The 26934-nt window shown below is 44.2% G+C and overlaps 1 protein-coding gene across 1 annotated transcript in view; it reads right to left on the bottom strand.

Moving 5' to 3' along the window:
- The window catches only part of hmcn2 (hemicentin 2), a 49798-nt gene that overhangs the window by 2276 nt on the left and 20588 nt on the right, over positions 1-26934 (bottom strand). The window contains exons 23-76 of the mRNA XM_080309014.1: positions 26324-26575; positions 25257-25340; positions 23269-23460; positions 23045-23175; positions 22727-22871; positions 22448-22574; positions 22195-22352; positions 21442-21720; positions 21224-21366; positions 20451-20601; positions 20132-20350; positions 19932-20045; positions 19635-19822; positions 19439-19535; positions 19205-19366; positions 18966-19079; positions 18575-18771; positions 18190-18271; positions 17970-18101; positions 17734-17877; positions 17495-17654; positions 16986-17110; positions 16721-16904; positions 16528-16625; positions 16168-16446; positions 15895-16085; positions 15569-15650; positions 14739-14875; positions 14499-14640; positions 12433-12577; positions 12192-12319; positions 11914-12070; positions 11684-11805; positions 11430-11594; positions 11232-11339; positions 11008-11142; positions 10620-10754; positions 10226-10495; positions 9965-10155; positions 9652-9865; positions 9368-9502; positions 9078-9268; positions 8308-8389; positions 7859-8029; positions 7127-7279; positions 6781-6918; positions 6275-6396; positions 5898-6138; positions 5736-5795; positions 5511-5630; positions 5250-5384; positions 4937-5056; positions 4495-4620; positions 9-137 (exon numbers count right to left, since the gene is read on the bottom strand). Of these exons, the coding sequence (XP_080165140.1) occupies positions 9-137; positions 4495-4620; positions 4937-5056; positions 5250-5384; positions 5511-5630; positions 5736-5795; positions 5898-6138; positions 6275-6396; positions 6781-6918; positions 7127-7279; positions 7859-8029; positions 8308-8389; positions 9078-9268; positions 9368-9502; positions 9652-9865; positions 9965-10155; positions 10226-10495; positions 10620-10754; positions 11008-11142; positions 11232-11339; positions 11430-11594; positions 11684-11805; positions 11914-12070; positions 12192-12319; positions 12433-12577; positions 14499-14640; positions 14739-14875; positions 15569-15650; positions 15895-16085; positions 16168-16446; positions 16528-16625; positions 16721-16904; positions 16986-17110; positions 17495-17654; positions 17734-17877; positions 17970-18101; positions 18190-18271; positions 18575-18771; positions 18966-19079; positions 19205-19366; positions 19439-19535; positions 19635-19822; positions 19932-20045; positions 20132-20350; positions 20451-20601; positions 21224-21366; positions 21442-21720; positions 22195-22352; positions 22448-22574; positions 22727-22871; positions 23045-23175; positions 23269-23460; positions 25257-25340; positions 26324-26575 (8202 nt within the window). The remainder of the gene's footprint in view (positions 1-8; positions 138-4494; positions 4621-4936; positions 5057-5249; positions 5385-5510; positions 5631-5735; positions 5796-5897; positions 6139-6274; positions 6397-6780; positions 6919-7126; positions 7280-7858; positions 8030-8307; positions 8390-9077; positions 9269-9367; positions 9503-9651; positions 9866-9964; positions 10156-10225; positions 10496-10619; positions 10755-11007; positions 11143-11231; positions 11340-11429; positions 11595-11683; positions 11806-11913; positions 12071-12191; positions 12320-12432; positions 12578-14498; positions 14641-14738; positions 14876-15568; positions 15651-15894; positions 16086-16167; positions 16447-16527; positions 16626-16720; positions 16905-16985; positions 17111-17494; positions 17655-17733; positions 17878-17969; positions 18102-18189; positions 18272-18574; positions 18772-18965; positions 19080-19204; positions 19367-19438; positions 19536-19634; positions 19823-19931; positions 20046-20131; positions 20351-20450; positions 20602-21223; positions 21367-21441; positions 21721-22194; positions 22353-22447; positions 22575-22726; positions 22872-23044; positions 23176-23268; positions 23461-25256; positions 25341-26323; positions 26576-26934) is intronic.

Genomic DNA, 26934 nt, shown 5'->3' with positions numbered 1-26934 from the left:
ATAATTACCCAAACATGGAAGCCCAACTCCCTGAGATCGATAGCCTCTGGGACACACGCATCCATAACCTCCGACTGTGTTTCGACAGATCTGAGTGTAGCGACACATGTGACTTCCATCCTGGCATTCGTCAATATCTGAAAAATGTCCAGATCAAAAAAGGATGATTTTCACACAGTCATATCCAGTGTTGGGTAAGTTACTTTAAAATAGTAACTTAGTTACATTACTAGTTACTTCTCTCAAAAGTAACTCAGTTACTTCAAGTTACTCGTTACTTTCAAAGTAACTAGTTACCAGGGAAAGTAACTTTGGTTTTACTCAGACTTCTCTTGTTAATGTGTTGCTTCCATAACTTTGCCAGTCTTCTAGCTTGCTTACTTGCCACAGTGCACTGTGCCACCTACCAATAGAAAGGAAAAGATAATGTGCACATTTCCACGAGAGAAATCCCACGCCTGGACCGTCATTGACTGCTGCCATGATTCTAGCCTACGTCACAGCGTCATGTGCGTCTTTTACATCCAACACAAAAACTGCAGTCGTGGTGCTTTGATTGTACTCAGAACTCGGAAATTCTGCCTTCTGAATAGGAAGATGTAGGTAACACCAGACTGCAGATGAGCTGCATACAGGGCTGGACTGGGACAGAAAATTGGCCCGGGCGTTTTGACTAGAGACTGGCCACCATTATAGGAAAAATCATAAAGCCTTTGAATGAAAACAAACACTGTTGTGACAGTGATGTTCACTGTTCTGATGGTATATATGCATCAGTCTATCAATCGTTTGTTGTAAGATTCAGATAATTATTTAATAAAAGCTAGACATTTTAAATGAGAATAAGAAAGAAAAGTATTTCTTTGTGCCCCCCTCTCCCTGTTAATGCCCTACATGCCCCCCTGGCAACACTTTGCTAGACCCGCCCCTGCACAGTTACCAGCTGTCAGCTACATAAAAAAGGATCCTGGTGTTATTTGTCTCTCAGAAACAGTTCATAACTTCAACTCATTCATGTCACCTAAAAGGTAAACCTGTTTCTCCATCACAGCTCTGATGGTTCAGTAAGGACATCTCCTGGTTTCATCTTCATGTTTCCCTCTCACCACATCTCCAAACCGACATCATGACCAGCAGCTGTTACAGCTGTGGCTCCAGCAAACATCAGCTGATACTAGAAATTAATATTAAATAAATTCTAACAACAGCTGATCAAGCTTAAACGTGCTGCTGTTGTTTAGCGCGACATCCGTTGGTTTCCTCTTTCTGGCGCAAAGTGGGCGATAAATAAACAAGAGAGAAAAGCCGATCAGCTGATCATTGATCAGTTTTCATGACTGAAGTAGAAACGGGAGAGGGAAGGGAGAGAATGAAAGAAGAAGAGGCAGCTGTGCAGCGTAAACAAAGAATAACTCCAGCTTTGTGCCTTTTTCATTGTAGCTGAATTACGGGACAAACTGTTCCTTTTCACCTCAATAAGAAACGCGTAATATTTTCTCTGAATACCAGACGGGACGGTTGGCAACTCTAATAACTTATGAACAAAATAAAGTTCAACATCATTAACTTCACAGCACCACCCAGCTGTATAGAAACTCCGTCATGCTAGCTAGCACGCAGTACGGAAAAAGTCAGAATAACGAAAATAAACTCCACCTAAACTTGGTTCATATCTGACCCAGATAGACTGCAGGTCAGAACTTCTTACCTGAAGTTCAGTTCACACTTGGACCTGCGGCCGCCTCGGGCCTCTCCTCCTCCTGCCTCCCCTTTCCTTCATCCAGCTGCTGGCCTCCACCACTTGCTAATGTTACTGAATCTGTGGAAGCTCCGCGATGCCACCACACGAAGTAACGAGTAACGAGCCCATCTAAATCCCAGTAACGACTAACGCGTTCCTGATTTTGGCACAATAACTAGTTACCGTGCTCGTTACCACAATAATAACGTAGTTACTGTAACGCGTTACTTAATAACGCGTTAGTCCCAACACTGGTCATATCCAGCTATACCTTAACGATAGATTAAGGTTAATGGTTATATTGACAAAACCGATAACTTTAGTTTGCTTTTCCTCACTTTGGCTAAATAAAGGTTGATTTAAGCCTGGATTATGCATCTTGTTCTTGTTGTATTTTTCCTGAAATTATCATTTTCTCTTTATTAAGAAAAAAAAAGACCCCTTTACACACGCCTGTGTTTAGTGATTGCTCCTACACTGCAAACACTGCCTCTTTTACGTGAGTGCACTTGGCTAGATTGGGACGACCTGAGCTAATATGTGTGTTAATGCTGACTGCGATTGCTGACATGAAGCCAGTTAAAGAGAAGATATCCTGAGTACCTTAAAGCTGCCGTGCAGCAGTGTCTACCATAAACTTTGCTGCATCTTGTTACAGAAGTTTTCTTTTCGCAGCAGTGGATTTACAGTTCATAAAATCTTTTGCTCTCTATTTGGCCTCTTTTGACCAGTGATCAGTGGTTCTTTTGGCTTTCAAAAGGATTACAGGGGGTTTCATTTCCACTTATTAGGAAAACCATTTTAGCAAATTCACGATACAGTGTTGAAGGGTTGGAGGTAGAAGCCAAATCTGAGTCTTTCAAGGCATGAATGAGTTCATGCTGTCAGTCAATAAATTAAGCAGTGATTAATGAACAGGAACTGTTAAATGAAGCAATAAAGGCGTGTGCTGCTGAACTTGGGGAGCCGCTACAACGAGTCTTCAACCTCAGTCTGCGACTGGGGAGAGTGCCCGCCCTATGGAAGACATCCTGCATCGTCCCGGTCCCCAAAAAGAACCGGCCCAATGAGCTGAATGACTTCCGACCGGTGGCACTGACGTCACATCTTATGAAGACTCTAGAGCGGCTCTTCCTCAACCTCCTCCGACCACAGGTACAACATGCCCAGGACCCACTACAGTTTGCATACAAGGCGGGTGTCGGAGTGGAGGATGCCATCCTGTACCTCCTACACAGAGCCCACTCACACCTGGATGGGGGAAAAGGCACGGTCAGGATCCTGTTTCTTGACTTTTCCAGTGCCTTTAATACCATCCGGCCCTGTATGCTTCAGGAAAAACTGAACAGGATGGAGGTGGACCCCTGCCTGGTCGCTTGGATCTCCGACTACCTCACCGACAGACCACAGTACGTCAGGCTGAAGGACATCACGTCTGACACAGTGGTCAGCAGCACAGGAGCACCACAGGGAACTGTGCTGTCCCCTCTTCTCTTCACCCTGTACACCTCTGACTTCGGCTACAACTCTGAATTATGCCACATTCAGAAGTTTGCAGACGACACAGCCATCATGGGGTGTATCTGGGATAATCAGGAAGAGGAGTACAGAAGTCTGGTGAGGAACTTTGTCGCATGGAGTCACACAAACCACCTGCAACTCAACACCTCAAAGACTAAGGAACTGGTTGTGGACTTCGGGAGGTCCAGAGCAGGTCCACTGCCGGTTCAGATAGAGGGGGAGGAGGTGGAGGTGGTCAACAAGTACAAGTACCTCGGGCTGTGGGTGGACAATAAACTGGACTGGTCATGCAACACAGAGCACCTGTATAAAAAAGCCCAAAGCCAACTGTACTTCCTCAGGAGGCTGAGGTCTTTTAACATCTGCAGGAAGCTCCTGAGGATGTTTTACCAGTCGGTGGTTGCTGGAGTACATTTCTATGCTGTGGTGTGCTGGGGGAGCAGCACAGCAAAGAAGGACTCATCCAGGCTGGAGAAACTGATCAGGAGGGCTAGCTCTGTGGTCGGCATGAAGCTGGACACTCTGGTGACAGTGGCAGAGAAAAGGACATTAAAGAAACTGATGGACATTATGGACAATGCCAGGCATCCTCTGCACACGGCCATTAACAACCAGAAGAGTCTGTTCAGTGACAGGTTGCTTCTCCCAAAGACAAGAACTAACAGACTTAAAAACTCCTTTGTCCCACACGCCATCAGACTGTTTAACTCCTCTCTGGAGGGGAGAGGGAGGGGAAACAGGAGGACAAAGGAGGGGGGAACAACTAAGCTGTAGTGCCTCTTCACCTCACTGTGCAATACCTTTTGTGCAATACTTTTGTAAATAGTCAACAGTGCAATAGACTCAATACTTGAAATGTGCAATTCACTTGTATTTTTATTTTTTATTCCTATTTATTCTATTTATCCCCTTCGTATATATTTTATTTATATTGTCTCTGTATTTATATATATATGTGTGTGTGTGTGTGTGTGTGTGTGTGTGCGTGTGTGTGTGCGTGTGTGTGTGTGTGTGTGTGTGTGTGTGTGTATATATAATATTCTGTAACTATGTAACTTCTGTCGGTGCTGTGCTTTTTTGGAAATCGAATTTCCCAGAGGAACCCACCCGAGGGATTAATAAAGTTCTATCTATCTATCTATCTATCTATCTATCTATCTATCTATCTATCTATCTATCTATCTATCTATCTATCTATGTCTAAATAAATAAAGTGGATAAAAGCAGCTTACCCACGCAGGCCCCATTCTCTGCTTTGGTCATTCCAGCTGGGCAGCTGTCGAAACACTGGTATCCTCCTTCTGTGTTACGGCACTGCTGGTGAGCCGGGCATACGTTCCTCGTGCATTCATTGATGTCTGCAAAAGTTAAACCGTCACATCGGAGCTGTTAGTAAATATTCTGAAGGGCCCGCATTACTGTGGATGCTGTATCAATGGAAAATACATCCAAGGGGAATAAACAGGCTTTTCAACATTATAAGTATAAGAAGCAGCGTTACAACAAAGAACACAAACTGAACACAAACTTCCTTATATTTTGTGCTAAGTTTGTATATAAAAAAATGCAGTTGGGTGTAGTCTTATCTTTTGAAATCTTCTGTAGCATAACTTAATAAGAATTCAAACAAGTTAAGGCAGGCAGGTAGTTTTTGTTCTTTTTATCTCAACTGACCAATGCAGTGACGTCCTGACAGCTGGTATCCAGGGTGGCAAACACAGCGGTAGGAACCCAGAGTATTGAGGCACTGGTGCTGGCACGGGGAGACAGCGGACTCTTGGCACTCATCTACATCTAAAAGACCAATTCGACACATACAGCAGGGCTTTATCGCTGATTAACACTTAAGTGATTGGCAAGAAATGAGATTTTTATTATTGTTGCAGGTGCAAATATAATAAAATATTACACGAACAGGAAAATAATGAGACGTTTATGCCTCCATATGAAATGCTGGACATTTTAACAGTGATTAACAGCTGCTTGCCTTCACAGCTGGTTCCTGTGATGCTGGCCTTAAATCCTGGTCCACACTTGGCCTGGCAGCGATACGTTCCCACTGTGTTGACACACTGCTGGTTGTAGTGGCACATGTGTGAGCCTTGGGAACATTCATCGATATCTGCATGAGGGAAACAGTTAGTGAGATCATTTTAGATTTACTTAAGTAGGACATTATCTCTGTGCACTGTGTATTGTAATATTGGATATTGCAAAAAAATCACCCAGCAACTTTTCTTTGTCTTACCTTGGCATACATTGGTGTCTGCAGAAATGGTGAAGCCAGACGGACAGGTACAGGAAAAGCCTCCCATAATGTTGTTACACGAATGAGAGCAGGGAGACTGGAGCGCACACTCATCTTCATCTAATAAGAATGCATTTGATGATAATAATAAAATAGAACAGTCACAAATGTTCAAATAAATGGTGTTAAAAATGATTGAGGTATTAAAAAATAAGCACAGCATACCAGCACAGTAGGAGGTGGTGTCAAGAGTGAAACCTTTAGGGCATGCGTCTTCATAACCATCTGCAAACACAGAGTACATGCAATGTTAGGCTTTCCAACAGATCCTGGATTTCATGTAAAATCGAGTTTAAATTGCTGGAATTTTTTAATATTTTTGCAGACCTGGTACGTGTAGGCTGGCAGTAACATGGAAGTCCAAAGTGAGCGTAAACATGTTGTAGGCACTATTCATCCCAGAAACCTTGAGCAGTTGAAGCACAGGACCCTGGCGCTCTTCCTGGCCCTCGTAAATAATTGTGTGATTACAACGCAGCACCATGGGGCTTCCTCCTCTCTGGTGGGTTTGCGTTGACCACGAGTACAGCTGCCCTTGGCCCGTCTGCACATATGACTCATCGAACTCCTACGGGGCAGGAGTGAAATCGGGTCACACAAACTAAAGAGGATCGGAGGTGTGAAACTAAAGTGTCATGTCTTTAAGTCAGGATTTGATCTGAATGATCTTTAAATACACATTGCGATGAAAGCTGTGAACACACCTGAAGGCTCATGTGAGATGATGATAATGAAGGAGGAACAAATCCGTTAATTACTATGTCAATTAGCAAAACACCCTCCGAATCCAGACCTCTGGCAACATGAGTCAAACGTAGGATTTCCCCTGTTAGAAGAGATTAAAAAACCAAAAAACATAACACTGTAAATCCACTTAAAACCACAAGGGGGCGTGCTGCTTAGAAGCACAAGCCTCCATGTTCAATGTATGTGACTGCTAGTAAGTGCTGCCATCTACTGACTGTTTTACAAAAGAGCGCATAATGGACATGAAAAACTCAACATTTGTTGTTGTTCCTGTAAAATCACACCACAGTTTAGAAGAAACTAAACAGAAATAAAAAGAGTTGAACAAAACTTATCTTAAGCCGAGTACTTTCATCGATTAAATATGCAGTGCATGACCTTAAATAAATGAATCAAAAGCTTTAAATATTAACTGGCATATGCACGGAAAACAAAGCAAAAATGTGTAGTAGGCAAAGCTCACCAGTCTCGAACTCCAGCTGAGACTCCTGTCTGAACTGGCCCTGAGTGAAAGCGTAGCCATTTCTGGCTGCTCCATTCTGCAGCACGGTGGTCCAATAGATGGGTGCAAACACAGACACCAGCACCCGCAGCAAGGGACCTACAACAAGACAGCATTAGCTCTGTGCCTCTGCTGCTCTGCTACACATCAACATGTGATTTGAACAAGATTGGGAATGCATCCCCAAGAATTCAACTCTTTCTAGTAAAATTCAGCGTGACCACTGTTTAATGAAGTGGTAACTGTTAGGTATGAGGCTGAGGTCAACAGCAACCAATGGTACACAATGGTACATGCCATCACTCACCCACAGTGGGAGGAATATTGTCAAGGCGTGCCTGCACAGTGCTGCTCCCCTCGTCATCATTGTCTGTAATGTTGGCCTCCAGGTAGGACACACCAAACTCTCTGTCATTGACCATTCCTATCAGGCTGCCTCTAGTCCTGCGTGGAACCTCACCTGGCAGCACCAAAATACGTTTAAATAAGCTACATTAACTGAAATTCATTAATATCAGGTTGTCCTAAACGCTCCCTGAAAGTGTTTAAAGTTACTGACGTGGACTGGAAAGAAAGAGCATACTTCTGTGTTAGACACCACTCCTCATTTAATTATTACTTATTATTAATCTCTGGCTTTCTTCCATATTGCGTCTCTTGTCCTGTCTTCCTCCCTTCACCCCCAACTGGTCACAACAGATGACTGCCCCTCCTTGAGCCTGGTTGTGCCGGAGGTTTCTTCCTGTTAAAAGGGAGTTTTTCCTTCCCACTGTCACCAAGCGCTTGGTTTTCTCTGTATTATTTTTAGTTCTTATGGTACTGAGCTAACTTGAGGGGACTGCTGTTGTGATTTGGCAGTGTATATATAAAATTGAATTGAAGGGTTGAATAATGAAATATTTTGTAGTTATTGGCAACGGCCAAGATTGCAAATACTGAGATAATATATTTTAATTTTCAAATTTCCTCATGCATTACACAGACATATTTTTTTGGAGGCATCAAAATGAATCGAAATGAATAACAAAGCCACTGGTACCTGGACACAAGCCGACCTGACATTTTCTAGAGTCGATACTGGGGCCGCTGCATGATCGGCCTCCATTAGCTGGTTCTGGGTTGTTGCATAGTCTGATTCGCTCTTGGAAGCCTTGGCCACAGGTGCTACTGCATGGTCCCCACTCCTGCCAGCTAGAGTAGCCTCCATTGACTAAGAGAGGAAGAGAAGAAAAGAATTTTCAACAGTGGGTCCTCAGGAAGTTCATTTGCACAGGTTATGTTGTGCAAACTTGCTGTTGTGCAAAGGAAAGGAGCACTTGCAACACATGAAAGCAACAGACATGAATAAGTGAACACGGGGGGAAACTAACATTTTAAAGTCGTTCTTAAAAGTGGATTGGAGGCAGTTTGGGAAGTACATTATGGTACAAACTTGTTTGAATTTTTTATTTCATAACCCGTTAAATAAATCATATAGACAGAACTCACTCTGAACCTTGAGCGTAATGGTCCTCTCAGCTGTTCCAGCCTCACTTTCAGCCACACACTGATACTCCCCTTCATCTGCAGCCTGTAGATCAACCAGGTTTAGCTGATTATCGAATTATCTAAGGAACAGTTATCCTTTAATAGGACTACAAACCTTCCAGACAAACATATCTCTGAATTGGGTACAGTTTTACAGTTTAGGGAAATTACCATACAAGCAAACAAAATCTGACATTTTCAATGGGGCAGTTGACTTTATTCCATTGAATTGTTTGTCATAATTAATATTACAGGGACAGAGAGAGGAAATTTCATAATAAGAGCACTCTGCTGGAAGGACAGTCATCTGTCTGTGAGAAAGTCTCAGCTGCAGGCTGTGCAATTACAGCAGCAGTTAGAGACCATAATAAGGTTAGAGGCTACGGAAAGAGGGGCAGAGTCTGGGAACATACAGCATTCTGTTTGTTTCTTCCCTCTGAGCCTAATGCTGTTAGCCTCTCCGGCTGAACTGAATCTGATTTAGATGGGAGCAGGACACTACAGGACAGTCACACGCTGTTCCTCTACCCAAGGGTATTGTAGATGAAGCTCAGATGGGATGAATAAAGCGCCGCTGTTCTACTCAGATTGCGTGATGGAGCCTTCTTGCGCAAACTACATCGGAAAATGTTTCATGCCAGAGTGAGCTAGGCTTGACAGAACTTGTTTAGAAGCAGGATTACTGCTCAAAAGAACAGAAATAGGAGGAGAAAAGAAAATGTTATATTTACAGTGGTGCTGTAAATGACCAGAGATCCGTTGTGGAGGGTTTGCATTCGGAGGAAGCGAGGTAGCGGTTTTCCATTTCTGAGCCAGCGGAGGACAGGGCTGGGGTCTCCGTGGACGGGACAGTCAAGCACAGCAGAGCCACCCTGAATGACTGTCTGAGACGTGTGGGCTTCACCCTTCAACACCGGAGGCTCTGGAAACACATAGCATGTGTATTTTCAGATAGAATGTGTCATAATGTAAATATCTATAGAAAGTTCAGTGAGCGGGAATCCTCGAGGATAAATCTCACCTCTGATACGGACGAACGAGAGCGCTCTAATGGAACCCACGCTGTTTGCTGCTATGCACACGTAGGTCCCAGCATCACTCCGAGTCACATTCTCAATGATGATGGAGCTTCTGCCTGCCTCATCTACAGTGGCACCTGCAACAGTTTTGCAGTTTTACACCACAGTTTTATTTTAAATTAGGCTTCTTTTTTTTTAAACTGAATGCATTACACATAATAACAAATACAGTAATCTGTGTGGCAATTATGAGCTGTTTAACTGAAGAAAAAAAGGAAAACACTACCTGCATAGGGACTGTTGTTGACAGTCCAGGAGATAGTAGGAGAAGGCGTTCCCTGAGCATGGCACGATAAGGCAAGAGTCTGCCCTTTGTTTAGCATTGCATCGCCTGGCAGCTCCTTGAATGCAGGCCTCATATTGATGGTCAGTCGGATGTCTTGCCTCGCAGAGCCTGCTGCATTGGTGGCTACGCATGTAAACACACCAGCGTCTCCTGACTGTTGAAGGAAAGAAGCAGCAGCTGAGTGTTGCACATGGAACTACAGAGAGATGCAGTTCATAATAAAGTGCAGAGAAAGCATGACATAGAGGCTAACCTCAGCCCTCTCTATGATCAGCTCTCCTGACCGTAAGACGGTGAATTTGCCAGGGAGGTTGGGCACCACGCTGCCGTCCTTCTCCCATGACACTTTAGGCTCTGGTGAACCCTGAGCAGCGCAGGGCAGCAGAGCCTGAAATCCTTGGATAACTGACAGTTGCGTCTGTGTAGGAGCAATCACGGGTGGGACTGAAAAGAGACACCACTATTAACACAAACATGTTACGACACAGCGCAGCTTGTAAAGTGCTTCACTCACCTTGAATGAGCAGCCTCATATCATGGCTGGCTCTGCCGGCGGGGTTTTTAGCGGTACACGTGTAAAGACCCGCGTCGCTGCGCTGGGTAGAAATAATTGCCAGAGTTCCATTGGAGAAGACGCGCACATGAGCGCCATCAAGCACAGGCCTCCTCTCTTTGTGCCAGGTGACTTCAGGCAGAGGCTGCCCATCAGCTATGCACTCCAGGCTGACTGGCTGGCCTAGCACAGCCATATACTCGACATGAGGCACGCTCAACACTGGTGGAACTGCGGAAACATAAGATGAGCAGATATTTATTTGCAAATTTCCTAAAATGTATGTAATGTTTCATAAGATTATGAAACATTACATAATGTTATTCCCATGGTGAGATAAAAAAATCGGCATTACCTTGAAGGACTAATTTTGTCCGGCCCACAGCTACACCAGCTTCATTCTTTGCCAGGCACTGATAGGTCCCTGCATCACCAAGCGTCACACGGGAAAACTTCAGAGCTCCGTTCGGGAGCACAGCCAGCCTGTGACCTAGACACAAAGTCACATGAAAATTACTGGTCCACATGAGACAGGTCAAATTAAAGCCCACAGCATGATGACATTGCTGTCTTATCTGTAAAACGTTAAAACAAAACAAAGAAAAGATTCTTGTTGGAGTATGACTTAGTTGCTGTTAAATGTGTTGGATTCTAATATATGAAAACTGTGCATAATTACAGCAATGTTCATCTGTCTGTCTCTTCATAAATAAGGATTTGGCTCATATTTTTTGTACCGTTACCTGTTGCTATGGGAACTCCCTCTCTTTGCCAGGTGATGGATGGTCTGGGGAAGCCCTGAACCTCACAGGGGAGAAGAGTCCCGTGATTCAGCACTACTTGTACCTCTTCTGCCATTGGTCTGATCTCTGGCAGCTCTGTGTGTGGAAGACAGAACACAGTGTCATATGGTTTCATACATTTTAACATAAACATAATAAGATAACATATGTCCTTGGAGGCCTACCATGCACTGAGAGAGAGATGTGTTTGTGAGCCACTCCAGCTGGGTTTCTGGCTGAGCATGTATATTTGCCAGTATGACTGGGCAAAGCAGCAGTTATCTCCAACTCTCCTGCATTAAAGTGAGTACAAAGAACATGTGTTTACAGAGGACCGTGATGTATGAAAATGTAAGGAAACAGCAACTGGTGTGCTGCTTTACCAGTGGGAAGGATGCGGTAGCTTCCTCCTCTGGAGCTCAGTTTGGCTCCACCCTTCGTCCAGGTGACAGTGGGCATTGGGCGTCCTTGTATGTGACAAGGCAACACGACAGGAGACATTTTCACAGCTTTAACTGCCGTAACATCATCTTCAATAGATGGAGGGACTACGGGAGAGAACAGCAAATTTGTGGGCTGAATTATCTGAAACAGCATTCTACAGCCGGCTGATTTTCACAACACTTTAAATCAATACCTTGCAGGATGACCTCGATGACTCTGCGCTCCTCTCCAACATCATTGACTGCAGTGCACTCAAAATAACCTTCATCCTCATTGGCTGGGGACAAAAGAACCAGAGACCCTGAGGACAGTAACCTGAACAGATAAGCAGAACTGCATCAGCTTTGAAGTTTTTATAGCTGTACGAGTTGTACTGCATACCAATTGTGTATTTGAAGCGTACAGGCATAGCTTTGTCTATACCTGTATGCACCAGGCTGCTGGCTGATATCCAGGGGAGTGCCATTCCTCTTCCAGGATACTTTAGGAGAAGGTATACCTGCAGCCTCACAGCTAAGCAGGGCTCTGATACCAGTGGTTACTGTCACGTTGAATGGACCCGGACTGATTGAGGGACCCACTAAAAGGACACAGAAGACCTTCAGCTAAGCTGTTATAACAATAAAAAATTGTGCTAAAAACTGAATCTGCTGGCATCCCCAAAATCTTCATAAGCTAAGTACTGCTTATACTGTCTTTACCAAACACACGAAGATCCACTCCTCGGTGATCTGAGCCAGCCTGGTTGGACGCGGTGCAGTAGTAGCGACCAGCGTTATTCAGCTGAGCTGCATGTACGCGCAACGAGCCCTCGGATAATATGGTGTATCTGAAATGCACGAAAGATGAATGAGTTGGGGATACACCGCGTCTGTGTTCGACAGATACAGTCGAGTGTGACGTATACAATTACAGACACCTGTGAGAAATCTCAGGACGTACTTATTGTTATCTTGACGCACGGGGAAGCCGTCTTTCCTCCACATGACCACAGGTGAGGAGTCGCCTTTGACTTCACAGGGTAAAACTGCATCCTGGCCAATATGTACAGTCACCACTGAGCTGCTCTCCTTTATTACAGGTGGTACTGGAAGTAAAGAGACAGAATCTTGTTGTGTTTAGCATATAAAACTCTTTTTTTCTCCCCAGACATGAATGTTGAACGACACACCAAACACTTATTTCCCTTAAAACCACCCTAAACGCACAAACAGTGGTTTCCCTTGAAACTTGCTTGAGTAGGTGGCTCTTTTTAAGCCTCTCTTCAAATGATGATGTTACATGTTACCACATGTTACTTCTAATTCTTTACTCAGCCTCCTAAATAAACTTCTTGAACTTTGCTCCAGCTACCCACCTACAGTCAACCTTTAATGGCAGCATTAAAAGTTGAAATACGACAGGGGAATTTCTCTTTCATCTCTATTAGTCCTCACACATATAAATATTTAGGAATCTGGATCACATGCAAGTACAAAGTTACTTACCACCTTTCTAAATTAATACAACACAGAGATTTGATTGGTTTCTCACAAAGTGATTGCACATGTCGCCCAAACTTTGTGCAAACAGTTGCAGTCTGTTGCAGACAGGTTGCCAACAGTCTGACTGAGTCTTTGTTAATGAGCAAAACTCAAGGGGACTCAACTCAACGGACTGCCAGTTGGTTGTATTTTAGTTTTATTCCTATACAGCAGGAATGCTGCTGAGGTCAAATATGTCATCTTTATCCCAGAGTTATCCCAGTTGATGTATTATCAGCTATAATAGTAAATATAACAGTATAGTAGAATAAAATAGAATAATAGTAGACTAACTCCATCTTATAGAAACATTTATGGCAGGTTTCAGTAGCAGTGTTGGTATATTTGACAACCTCATTATCCAGCAGGAAAAATGACTTGAGATAACTTTATCTTATTGGATAAAAAGTGTAACTTTGATAACATGATTAGCAGATGAAAAAGGGGATAAATCACAATATATGTGCAATATTCAGCACTCAGCACATCACACTAGTATTGCATTGTGAAGAACTGTGATAATATCATACTGTGGGGTGTCTGATCATTTCCACCTCGAACAATTAATTAGGCTTCTGTTCTATTGTACTGCAGAGCCTCAGCTACAACTAGCTACTCTTTGCATGTATCTATGACCTTCTTATGTAAGTTCAAAATAAGTCATGACAATGTATTAAAGTGACAGCTCTTTTAGCTCTTTTAAACATTTGTTTGTTTTTTCTAACAGGCATTTCAGAAACTAGTGGCTCCGTGGTGTAGTGGTTAACACATTTGCCTTACATGTAGGTCCCCGGTTTGACACCAGGAGGCGACAGAAACCCAGCCTCAGGGGCTCACGAGGTATCGTACTTGCATTTGTCTTATTCCAAGCCTGGATCAATTAGAGCAGGGGTCCCCAATCCCAGTCCACAAGGGCCGTTGTCCCTGCAGGTTTTAGATCTCACCCTGGGTCAACACACCTGAATCACATGATTAGTTCAATACCAGGCCTCTGAAGAACTTCAAGACATGTTGAGAAGGTAATGTATCCATTTAAATCAGCTGTGATGGATCAAGGACACATCTAAAACCTGCAGGGACACCAGCCCTCGTGGACTGGGATTGGGGACCCCTGAATTAGAGGGTTACACCACAAAGGTCATCCACTGTTTGGGGTTTTTTTCCATCTGTGGCAAGTCAAAGCATCCAGATGTATTCACTGTGGCAACCCCTTGATAAATAGCAGCTCAGTGTGCCATTCATTCATAGCTCACTAACACTTTTACTGCAAAACATTTTTAGAAGCAGCTCCATTGTCTGCAGTGTTTGGCATGACTCCAAAGAATGGAGTATACTTTGGTCTTTCACTCTCTCCTTGATAACTTGGACTGGTTACTAACTGCAGTAACTGGCAACTTGCTGAGTTAAATATTTGGTTGTCATGTGTTTATGTCTACGGTTCAAAAGTTCAACAGTTTAAAAACAAGATATGACAAGTATGCTTACAGAGAATTTCCACAGTGAAGAAGAGACTGCTGCTTCCAGCTATGTTGGTAACCACACAGCTATACTGGCCGCTATCCTCAGACCTGACTTCCTGTATCTCCAGGTACTGACCCCCTGCAAGCTGCTGGATACGACCACCCAGCTGATACAACAGAAGGAAAGGAAAGATAGAATACGCAAGTCAAAGAGGAGATCAATACTTTTAATAGTGGATGACTTATTTGAGTTCACATTCTGCACCTGCAGTTTGGTTTCACCCTTGTACCACTCTATGTGTGGAGGAGGGTCGCTGTCAGCCAGGCACTCCAGAGTGAGGTGACCGTTAACCGGCACTGTCAATGTCCTCACATCACCGGAGCCAAGGAGCGTTGGTGGTACTGCAACACAACCACTGACCATTAAGATTTATGTGATCCACAATAACAGCAACAAAAGGAAAGTAAAAGAAAAAAAAGTGCTGTGAGCCTGAAGTGCTCCTTCAGGAAGAGCTTGGTAAAGTTATGAGGCCGTGTGGAACAGATGAAGTCAGAATGTAGATCGGGGACAGGTATAAAAAGCATGTGTTTTCACTTAAAAAAAGACATTACTAAAAAAAGTGCTATAAAAATGTGTGCCACACAGTTTTGAATCTTCTAGAAGAGTCTTAATTATAGGAATGGGGAAAAGAAACACCATGAATTTGGGAAAACACTGATCTAAGCAGTCTGGCAGGTCTTAACTGCATTGTGTATGATTATATTTATAGAAGCATCATTTTACTCAAATATTAACAAGTGGAATAAATGGTGAGTAGTGCACACTCATAAATTAAAGTCAGGCCATCAATAAAAACCCAAGAAAATGCACCCTGCGCTGCATGCATGTCACATTGCGTGCAAAACAGCGAGACCGATATACAAGCAGCGCAAGTCTGTTTTTCACTTGTGTAAAAATCCAGACTTTTATTCCTGATCGCACACAGAGCTTTATTCATGCAGTACCAGGTGCAAAGAGAGGAGGAAGTTAAGGGAAAAGGGGGGCATGACATATTTCTTCCATGCTGAATAATATCCAAGAACAGCTTGTGTCACCTTGGACCCGGACCCAGTGGTTTTTTCCATCCTCTCCGGCTAGGCTGCTGGCCAAGCAGGTGTACAGACCTGCATCCTCGACCTTTAAAGAGACAATATCAATCAGCTTGAGTGGTTCTTGCATGACAATGCTTTATTTGAAAATTTACACTCAACTAAAGTGACGACTAAGGTTTAAAAAGAGTGGGTATGTTTTTCTGTTTGTTTTTTAACAGGAGTGATTGCTTAGAAAAAGTCTTAGCGACATACATTGTCTTAAATAAAGTTTTACACCTTAAATTGCCAATCTCAGGAGAACATGTGCTCGCACAGTCAGTAATTTATACCTGAACTTTGCTAATCCTGATAAAGTTTCCGTCCTGCTGAACGATATCAGATCTCTCCACGGGCCGACCATCCTTGAGCCAGCTGAGGGTAGGAGGTGGGACTCCCACAGCAGAGCACTCCAGCTCAAGTGGACTGTTAACTGCTATGGTCAGCTCTTCTGGTGAGTCGGAGCTGACTATCTTTGGAGGCTCTGCATTAGAAAGCAAAATGTGTTAGCTTATGTTCTTTTTCTTTATTGCAGATATAAATAAATAAAAAGAGGGTGATCGTACCAAGCACGGTGAGGTTGAAGCTCTTGGTACTGCTTCCAGCCTGGTTACTAGCCACGCAGCTGTAAAAGCCCGCATCTGAGGGGGCCACGTCAGGAAGCTGCAGTCTTGTCTCCTGTCCATCCAGCAGCAGGTTGCGGTGAAGGGACAGCGGCTGTCCATCTTTCATCCACGTTAGCGTCGGAGGGGGGACGCCACGTGCTTCACAGGATAAAGTCACCAAGGATCCCTGGATTACTGAAACTGGCTCCACCGGTTCGACGTGAGTCACACCGGGGGGCACTGCAGACCATAAACACAGAGTGTGAAACCCCACCGACCCAGCATGTTCTGTTTTCATGTTATCTACTGTTGGGATTGTACCTTGGACTTGGACATTATAGCTGAGCTCTGCAAGACCAGCTTGACTGCGTGCCACACACGTGTAAACTCCAGAATCAGACAGCTGCACAGGAGAAATCCTTTTTTTTTTAATGAAGAAAGAGAACATTTAGAATGACCTCATCCACCAACCTGTAATCTTTTTACAACACAGTCTGTAATCATCTTAACTGACCTCAGCAAAGAGTCACCGGAGAGGAGGCGAGCGCGGTGACTGAGGAGCAGCGGATGCCCATTCTTCAGCCAGCTGATCTGAGGCGGGGGGTTTCCTGCTGCCTGACACTCTAGCGTCACAGCGCTGTCCTGCGTGACCTGCACCTCTTTGGGGATGGTGGTCTCACCAGAAATAGATGGCGGTACTGCCACAGATGAAATAGACTGTGAAGAAATCGCTCAGAAACTTAACGCAGATAAACAAAGCTAAGGGGTGAAAAACCAACCTAGAGTAAAGACGGTGTAGATTTTGCTCTCCTGGCCGGCCGAATTCACAGCCAGGCAGGTGTACGTCCCAGAATCCTCAGGACTCAGGCGCAGCAAAGTCAGTGTGCTGCCATCAGATGTCACGCTGCCAGAGAACAAGCACGCTTTGTTTTCACATCCATTTTTCTCTATTATTTGTCCACATCTGAACCTCGGTGTAATTCTTTCATTATCACCCACATCCCACAGTTTTCTCACAGTCGCATGCAGATACATAAACACAGTCGCTTACTGTCTGATGACCACATAAGCTGGCGAACAGCTGTGAAGCAGCTGCTTTTACAGTTTTTCATGATCTAACTGGGCAAGACACTATAAACCATTTGTTCGTCGTGCACATCATTCTCTGTGTTTCTGATTAACGGTGACACTTTCCCAAACCCTTAATGAAGGCTGTTCATCGATTCAAATATTTACCATTGTTATGATTACTTCACACTTGACAGAGCGGGGCCTGAGAATGACTTACGCAATGTGACGGGCATCCGATCCCTCCAGAGTCACTCCATCTTTCAGCCAGCTGAGGCGAGGTGTGGGGATTCCATTTGCTCTGCACTCCAGGGTCAGCTCCTCTCCTCTGGGTGCACTCACTTCAGATGGGAGGTCAGAGTCCAGGATGGTTGGGGAGACTGAGTAGGGCAGAGATTACTGTTAAACACCTTTTGAAATCATTTCTCTCATAACACATGCTTTAAGAAACCTCGTTACCCTGCACGGTGACTGTGTACTCTTTTCGTGTTTCTCCCTCGCTGTTCTTGGCCACACACATGTATGTTCCGGCATGAGACAGGCTGAGAGGCCCCAGCTCCAGCCTGGTGCCTCGAACAGACCACTGCCACTGCAGGCTGCTTTCTGGAAACCACACAGATCCACTTAATCTAGCTGTGACACCCTTTGGCACGTCTGCATTTCTCCACATTTCCATGTCACTCCCTCCCACTTACCAATAGGAGTTCCATCTTTAAGCCAAGAGATGCTGGGAACGGGTACGCCTGTGGCCTCACACAGCAGAGCCACGTGGGAGCCCAGGCTATAATTTAGAGACTCTCGAAGAGGTCCATCCAGGACAGGTGGAACTGTCAATATATATTTATGAGAATTTAGTCCATTAAAGACATTTGTCTATAGCGATTTTGTTCCAAAATGCTACAGAGTGATTTTTACCATGAACCGTCAGCCTAAAGGTTCTGTCCGCCTGTCCAGCCACATTGGACACTTTGCAAGTGTACGTGCCACTATCTCCCATCTAGTAACCACAAAGGAAAAAATTGTGAGTTGTGTTTTCTTTACAAGTTATAATCCAAAGGGATTCATGATTTTTTTTTTTTTTTTTGGAACACCGGCTTCAAATGCTTTCAGATGGGTGATCTCAGCTCCAGCCTGTTAGAATTAGTCAGAATTATCTCAGGGGTTTTAAATGCACCAGATAAAGGAACAGTGAGTGCAGTGAAAATATGTATACATTACACATCAGCACGCTGTTGAAAACCCCTTAAAATCCTTTTTTATGTTTTGTTTGCAGTCATAAAAAATGTCTGATGAGTCTGACCTGGACTCCTATTATCTCCAGCTGGTACTGATCCATCTTTAGTCCGTTCCCTGCAGCCAACTGGAGCCCATTCTTGTACCACGTGACTTCAGGCTCGGGGAAGCCGTGGGCTTCGCATCGCAAGGTGACTGAGGAGCCAACCTGAGGGGTCACCGAGTCTGACTCAGCATCGTGCCGGGGCTTCAGGGTGGGCACGACTGTTGGTTTGCACATTTAGAGAGGATATGATCTCAGTTTGATTCATTCAGAATTCGAATGAGTCACTCCTGAACTCTTCTCAGTCACAGCTGGCTTGAGATAAACAGATTTTTTTTGCCAGGCAGTGTTTTGGGATTTGATCATCTGTATATGTGGCTGAATTGTGCAGATGGGTCACAGTGTGTTTGCTCACCATAAACACTGAGGAGAATACTCTTCTGGTCCTGCCCTGCTGAGTTGGTGGCTGTGCAAACATATTGCCCTGCATCTTCTAGTCTGGCCCGGGGCAACTGTAGCATCTGGCCACCTATTACATATATATAGGCAATATATCAAATAATGATATGAAATATCAGTGCAAGAATTAGATTCTACCCAATATAATGCTTCTGATTGAAGGATTTGGGTATTGAAGATGGCCCAGAGGCTAACCTGGCAGAATGTGAATGCTGGTGCTGAAATGGAGGACTTGTCCATCTTTGGTCCAGGTAATCTCTGGAGGAGGGTATGCTTGGACGTCACACAGCAAAGACACCATGTGGCCCTCAGTCACACTAACCTCCTCCTCTTTAGGGCCTGTTATTCTAGGAGGGACTGCAAAAAGAGAAGAGAGTTGCATATCACAGTAAAGACTTTTTTGGGGGTTTTTTGGGGGGGGGGGTTTACCTTGCACTGTCAGACTGAAGAGCTTCTCAATTGTTCCGACCTTGTTCTCCGCTACACACGAATACCCAGCCATGTCTGAAACCTGGACACTGAGAAGCTGTAAGTTAGGACACAAGCGTTATTCTTCACTATAGAACGTTACGGTTGGATCTGTCTATTTGCTGGCAACGGTGCACAAAGGTCAGAGATAACTAACTTGAAGCTGAGTCCCATCCTCACTGATGTGGTGCTGTGAGTCCATGTGCACCGGCTGCCCTTCTCTCAGCCAGGAGACGACTGGAGCTGGATGTCCAATCACGTCACAGTGTAGAACCACGGTGCTGTTAACCACTGCTCCTATCTCCTCCATAAACTCCTTTGATGCTCCAGTAATAACAGGAGGGACTATGGAAGTTAAACACAACTGAAATTATTAAGTTACATCTCTATAATCACAGATTTTATTATGCAAACATTTTAATTACATCTAACTTAGGTATATGTACTCACTTACCTAGAATCTCCAGATCAAAGTGCATGCGATCCTCCCCTGCCTCATTAACAGCCTGACACGTATACCTTCCAGCATCCTCCTTCTGCACTCGGGCAATTTGTAGCACTTGTCCCCCTGTCATACATTAAAAATGACTCCTCAGTTACATATAACAACTGCACTAGTGGTTTTACATGAGGTTTTACAGAGTTTTCCCTGACCTGGAAGAAGCACCACTCCATCTGCAGAGGTTAACTTTTTGCCGTCTTTATACCAGCTGAGCTTGGGAGGGGGAATGGCATTGCTCTCACAGGACAGGCTGATTTGATGGCCTAGCACAACTTCCCGCTTCTCCACCACGTTCTCATCATTAAGGTCGTCTTCGTGTCCCAAACCCCAGGATGCTTCCCTGTTATTCACCCGGTGGAAAATCGGAGGGACTAAAGAGACAGCGGCACATTAGAGCCAGATTGCTTTCTATACAAAGGTTTAAAATGAAGTGTTTTTCTAGCTGCTATACACTGAATTAACCGAACACACCTTGAATAGTTACACGAAAGTGTCTCTTGTCCTCTCCTGCAGAGTTGGTGACCACACAGGTGTACTGACCCTCATGGGACAGCATGGCATTCTCTATGTGAAGGAAGTGGCCGCTCTCTTTAATGCCAGCATGGATGTTTCCAGTCAGCAGCTAAAACACAAAGAAAATACACAGTTAATGTGAAGTATTGCTCGCAGGAATCTGTGGGTTGATGAATAAATAAAACAGACTGTCTCTGATACTTTGTTCAAAAGTGCTCTTTAAGCTCGATGGAGCCTCCTTAAGATTTGTTGCCTCTTTGAACTACTGTGTCAAGAAAATATTTAGCAGATCTTTAAATGTGGCTTTAAAACACCCAAGACATACAGAGCTTCCACCCACACTCAGAAAGAAAATCATATTTTACATCATCTTTAATCCAATTCCTGCTTCTCATATTGTAGGCCCTGCAGAATATTCATACACGTGCACTTGCATTCTGAACAGAATAAAGGACACAGTACATCAAAACACAGTAGGTCACGAAAAAAACAAAAAAAGAAATCGCACAGTGTTTTATGTCTTGAGGTTTAATCACTGGATTCTTCCTCTATGTCTATAATTAACTGGCTTACTCATCACACTAAATAAGGCGAGTGGAGGTGGGTTGTGCAAGAGGGTTGCTGTAATTCATACCAGTTGCCAATAGAGGCTGGCAGAGGTTAGAACTTGTTCCATTGAAAACACATTTTGATTTTAGGAAGCATAGCTTTTAACGGTGACACACACGGACCTGTCCGTCTTTGAACCACTGGACTTTGGGCTCGGGGAAACCTTTGGCGAGGCAGGACAGAGTTAAGCTCCCGTTGATCCGCACTTTCTGTTCCTGACCACCAAACGTTAGGGAGGTAGAGTCTCCTTCTATCTGCGGTGGGACTAAAGAGATGAAAACATTAAAAATCAAATCCCTCTTTTATTTTTCACCTTGTTAGAGATGCACATGTCTCTTACCCAGAACACTGAGTGAATAGTGCTTGATGGCAGTGCCAGCTGGATTTGTAGCCCTGCAAGTGTAGAGGCCGCTGCTGTCTCCCTGTGCCGAACCCAGCCGCAGGGCCAGCCCACCGCGGGTGTATGTCAGCTGGGGAGTGGATACGATGGGGTGATTGTCCTTGAGCCAGGTGATGCTGGGTGTGGGGAAGCCCTCGACGTTGCAGGGGAGGATTGCAGGGAAACCCAGCACCACTGACACCTCTGATGTCTCAGTAGTCCCCTTAATAGTGGGAGGGGCTGGAGTAAAAAACAGAGAACACGTTTATTTTTAACAGCCAAATCATTTTTTACTGGCACACAGTACAGAATAACCAGAGCAACAGGCGAATGCTTTGCTTTTGTGTAGGAAACCTTCTAAAAAAGAAATGCAGCGTGTGGTACTCTATTACTGCACCTGACAGAGAAATGTCCCCTTAAAGAGAATTCAATATGTGCACATCGACCACATGGCTAAATACAATGTTAACTTATGTTACTATAGAGGCTGGGCATTCACATGAATTATATATGATGCTTCGCAATTCTCTTTCTCAGAGTGTTGCCATAACAGCAGCAATTTAGGGAAAAATGTCAGAGTAATATCCTGAATCTATACAACTGTTTTGTTTTTTGCTTTGTTTTTTTCATAGGTGTTAAATCAATAACTGCTGTTAAATTCAGGTGAGTGTAGTTGGAGGTTTACATTTTGTTAAAAAAAATGCTCAAAACAACCTTGGACGTTGAGTCTAAATTGGCGCATCTGAGTTCCTGCGTCGTTACTGGCCAGACACCGGTAAAGACCCTGGTCTCTCGGCCTTACTGACTTCACCTTCAGCACCTGGCCATCTTCCAGAAACTCCACATGAGGGTCTCCATCGCGGGACAGAACCCTGGAGAAAGAACGGAAAGGATGATCGAATCAATTCAGTGAATCCTGCATCCTGTGTACGCTGCTGAATGTCACGTCGATAAAAGAGATTCTTACTCTCCGTCGCGGCTCCATTCCACTCTTGGCGCTGGTTTTCCACTAACCCGACACTGAAACTCCACCTCCTGGCCCAGTACCACAGTTAACTCCTGCATTCGAGACGTTCCTGAGATAACAGGTGGAGCTGGCGAAAAACACCACATGCTCAATGACTAGTTTGCATTAAGAATGAATGCTGAATGTGTATCTTATCACAGATCCCCAAACTGGTCTTTCTTGCTGCCTTATACCTTCCTCTTAAATATCCATGTGAAAGCAGGTTTATAATGAGCTCACCTTGCACCACTATGTTATATTGTCTTTGGGTCTCTCCAGCTGAGTTTTGAGCTGTGCAGACAAACTGTCCTGCATGTTCAGGCTGAACTCTGTAGATTCTGAGCAGCCTATTTCCATTCTCAAGATACACCCCAGGGTTGTCCACCTGCACACACAGAAATCAGCTTGAGTGCATCCACACTGTTTAAATGTTATTGAAATAATTGCCACTTGGTGGCATTGTACCGCTAGACATCGACAAGATAGCATTTACAGTAAAAACATGTAACCTGGCTTTTAGATTTTTCTGTAAATGGGAATCCAGGATGACACACTCACAGCTTTGCCATCTTTAGTCCAGGTGATTGTTGGAGAGGGGATCCCAAAGGCGTCACATCCCAGCGTGAGAGGCTGCTTCAAGGTGACAGTGAGGTTCAGCGGTTGGCCATTATCTTGAATTTCAGGGGGAACTAAGACAGCACAGAAAGAAAGGTTTATGGACCATCGTTATGTGTAAAATATACTTTTAACAGCAGGAAAACAGCCATGAGATAAGTTCTCACCATTCACTTTTAGCCTGGTCTTTCTCTCCACAGAGCCTGCCTCATTAACTGCCACACACTTGAAGTCCCCACTGTGGCTGGCAGACGCTGCGCTAATTACAAGAGCTCCATCCCTCGCCACGGAAAAGTCGGGTTGTTCGGGGTGTATCTCCAGGCCATTCTTGAACCAGCGTACTTTGGGATTAGGCGAACCTGCAGGTGCAGCGACAAGAAAAGCGAGTGAGGATAAAATGAGCTTTATTGATCATATCGGACAGAAAGAAGAGTTACTTCCATCTCTCTTCTTCTGTGCAGGATAACTTAACGGGCAAGCAGCCCAGACTACAAAAAAGCCAGCTCTCTACATTTATCAGACTGCAGGACAGCAGGGAGTGGATGCCAAAATGGTTAGAGTCCTTGTCGCCTGCAGGCTTAAGATTTCAAGGTCAAAGTCACATAAAAAAAGTAAAACACTGCATAGAGGAGTGACGGAGGATGTAATACTTAAAATGCAGACATAAAGATTTATTGCTAAACACTGGGATGAGAGTGAGTAGAGAGAGTAAGAGCTGTAAGAAAGATAGTGGTTGAACAAGTAGTTCAAAGGCACTGGCGTGTTTCCTCAGGAGCCTTAAAAACACATGTGTTTGGTGGATTATTGGGTGGAAATAGAGCTAGAAATGCCCGACAGAAGAAAACTGGATCAGGGACAAGGTGGAGAATTTAAAAAGCTTTGTAACCCTCCAAAAATCTCCACAACAGATTCCCTAACAGACTAACAGAGCAGCACAGAGCCACACTCCCTCGATTTACAGAGGTGACACATATACAAACACCACTTGAAAAATCAACCGCAGCACCCTTCCTTCTCCATCCCCCAAAAAGCAGGAGAAGACGCAGCACAACCAAAGGTGACGTTACTGTCTGTTTCCTCTCAGAACACGTGTTTACAGTTAAGGAGCTCTGAAGCAAATTCATTATCTCATTGCTGCGGGAAATGCATACAGATGTTGTGTTTTAGATGTTAACAGATCTCATTAGCAGGCTCTGAATTTATTTACCGGGGCTGACGAAGTCTGAGATTATCTCTTCCATGTGTTTCTCCAATAATTACCTCTATCAAATGCAATGTGCTTGTTGGTGAATTAATAATTTCCTTCTGGCAGAGACTGTGCTTGTTTCCCCTCGTGCAGATAGATCTCAAAGAAAACAAAAGGACCAAAGAAAGTGGGGATCCTCGTTTGGTGCTGCAGGCTGACTGCCTCTCCGGCCCGTCAAGAGCATCAAGCATTTCTGTATTTCTGTGCTTGGTACTGTCAACCCTTCCGTATGACTCAGAAGAAAGGTGAGGCCAGCGAGGCTTCGTCTTTCTCTTCCTGTGCTTCACGGCGCACCTCAGACATCTCTGTCCTTTATCTGCCAGAAGCAGCCTGTAATTAGGATTCCGCTCCCAGCAGGCCCGACACACAGGAAAGCAGATGTGGCTCACAGAGGCAGGAGGCAGACTGATGTTCCAGCTGTTGCTCCACATTATACACAGTGCTCACCTCCTCTCATTGAGCTGGTTACCATGACACAGCTCCACACAAACAATACCTGTTTGTGCGGGCTGCCACTGAGTAGCCATCAGTCCAGACGGAGACGCGACACCGACGCTTGCTGCGTTTTGATAAAACAGCAGGTCCTCCACATCCCTACAGAATGTCTCTCGTTCGCAAATGGATGTTAGGAAATAGAGACAATGGCATGCCTCCGGGTGCTGCAGTGAAAAGAAGTTTCTCCTTTTAAGATGGCAACTAGGAGTCTGTGGTGACAGTGAAACATTCTTTTGATTGCGCACAAAAACACATCACTGTCCTACATATAACATTGATTTCTCTCTTTTTTTTCTCCTTTCTGTGTTGCAGAAACAAACTGAAAGATGACAGAGTTCAGTTTTAGGCTCCCTAAAACTTGAATTACACCTTTTCAGTGTGTCCACGCTGACTCATCTGTGAATCATTCCATACCTTTAGCGGGGCAAGGGATGATGACCTTGCTGTTTGCCACTTTCTCCATGATAACATCTCCAGGTTCGGCAAAGGTCGGGGCCTCTGTGAGTACAGAAAAATATGTTAAGTGCTAGTTCAAAGTGCAAGGGCAGCTAATAAATAAGAGGTGCAATGACAATTAGTTTTAGGTTTCGGAGTAAGAAGAAGCCTCAATAGGATCTAAACATGATTTGAAAAACCGAACAGATTCTCCCCAATGACCAGAGCGTGCATCATGCTTTGACAGCCTGAGCCAGGCTGACTTCTTTTTCTTATCTCTTAAATCAGACAGTCATATTGAGATCGAGATCATTTTTTTAAGAGAGAGACCCCAAAAAATGCCACACAAAGTGACAGGACCACACAAACGGCACATGTAAGTCAAACTGAAACCAACAAGTCAAGCGTGAAATAGAGAGAATCAAAGCAATTACAGGGGTTGCTGCAAAAAGAAACAACAGCTGTTAAAGCCTGAACATCTGTAAGAAGAATGGGAAAATCCAGTTTTTTGCTTTTAAAAGATGAGTTTTGGTTTAGGAGAGGTTAGAATGTCCCTGTGCGCTTGATCCCCTTGATGTTGAAAATGAGTAAATGATTAAGTAGGGAAGCTGGGAAAGCATCAAAGGCAGACTGCAGATGAGTAAGAGCATGTGTCAGAGAGGAACAAGGGCATGGAAATATAAAAGGGGACTGATCGGGAAGAATAATATTATTTATATATCACGTAAATAACAACAAGAAAGCTTGATTCAGTACAAATGGACACGACTCTGAGTTCTTAACCCGAAGTCATCTCCCTTTGTGAATGTTTATCAGAAGGTCAAATAGCTCACTGTTTGCCAGTTTGTACGGTCAATGTGCGCCTAAAGTGAATGTGCCTCTAAACGCTGAGAGGGCCGAAAACAGATGCATCATTAGTGAACCTTCATATGACCAGTGATAGTGAATAGTTGTTCAGATATATCATAGAAAACAACCATGAGTCACAATTTAATAGTTCTGCAAGTGAACAAGCAGGTCTGAGGAATTGAACTCGTGACATTCACCAAGAATTTCCAGCTTGATCTCCAAGGTCTCCTGTCCTGCACTGTTCGAGGCCACACACCGGTAGGCGGCCTGGTCGGCGTGGCTGACCTGCTGGATCCTCAGGGGTGTAACATTCTTGTCCCCAACAGGTGATCCATTGCGAAACCAGCTGATCTCAGGGCTCGGCTCTCCCTGCGCTATACATGGCAGAGTCACTGTTTGGCCGAGCAGGGCTTTCAGGAGGGAGGGTGCTGGCAGAATCCTGGGTTTAGCTGAGGACAAAACAAATATCCTAAATATTAGATGCACATAGTTTTGAACATTGACACAAACTTTATCACATTAAAGTTACAGGCTGTCCATGCTGTAGCTTTGAATAATCTCCAGTTCCCTTTTCCTGCTAAATTTATGAAGAAATAACAAAGGGATGGCCCACAACTACCGATAACCAACTGATTTCGCATCAACTCTCAAACCTGAAATGAAAAAAAAACATAGAGAACTGTGCATAAAAATGAATGAAATTCCCCAGCTGTTAATGCAATATTGAAGCTCGACAGCAGCTTTAAGCCCATCATAAAACTGTAACTTGAGTATGTCATGGTAAATGGCTTTAAAGTAGCAAAAATCT

This window comes from Astatotilapia calliptera, chromosome 12, assembly GCF_964374335.1.
Source record: "Astatotilapia calliptera chromosome 12, fAstCal68.1, whole genome shotgun sequence".
Taxonomy (NCBI): Eukaryota; Metazoa; Chordata; class Actinopteri; order Cichliformes; family Cichlidae; genus Astatotilapia; species Astatotilapia calliptera.
This window is presented reverse-complemented; position numbering and strand designations above follow the sequence as displayed.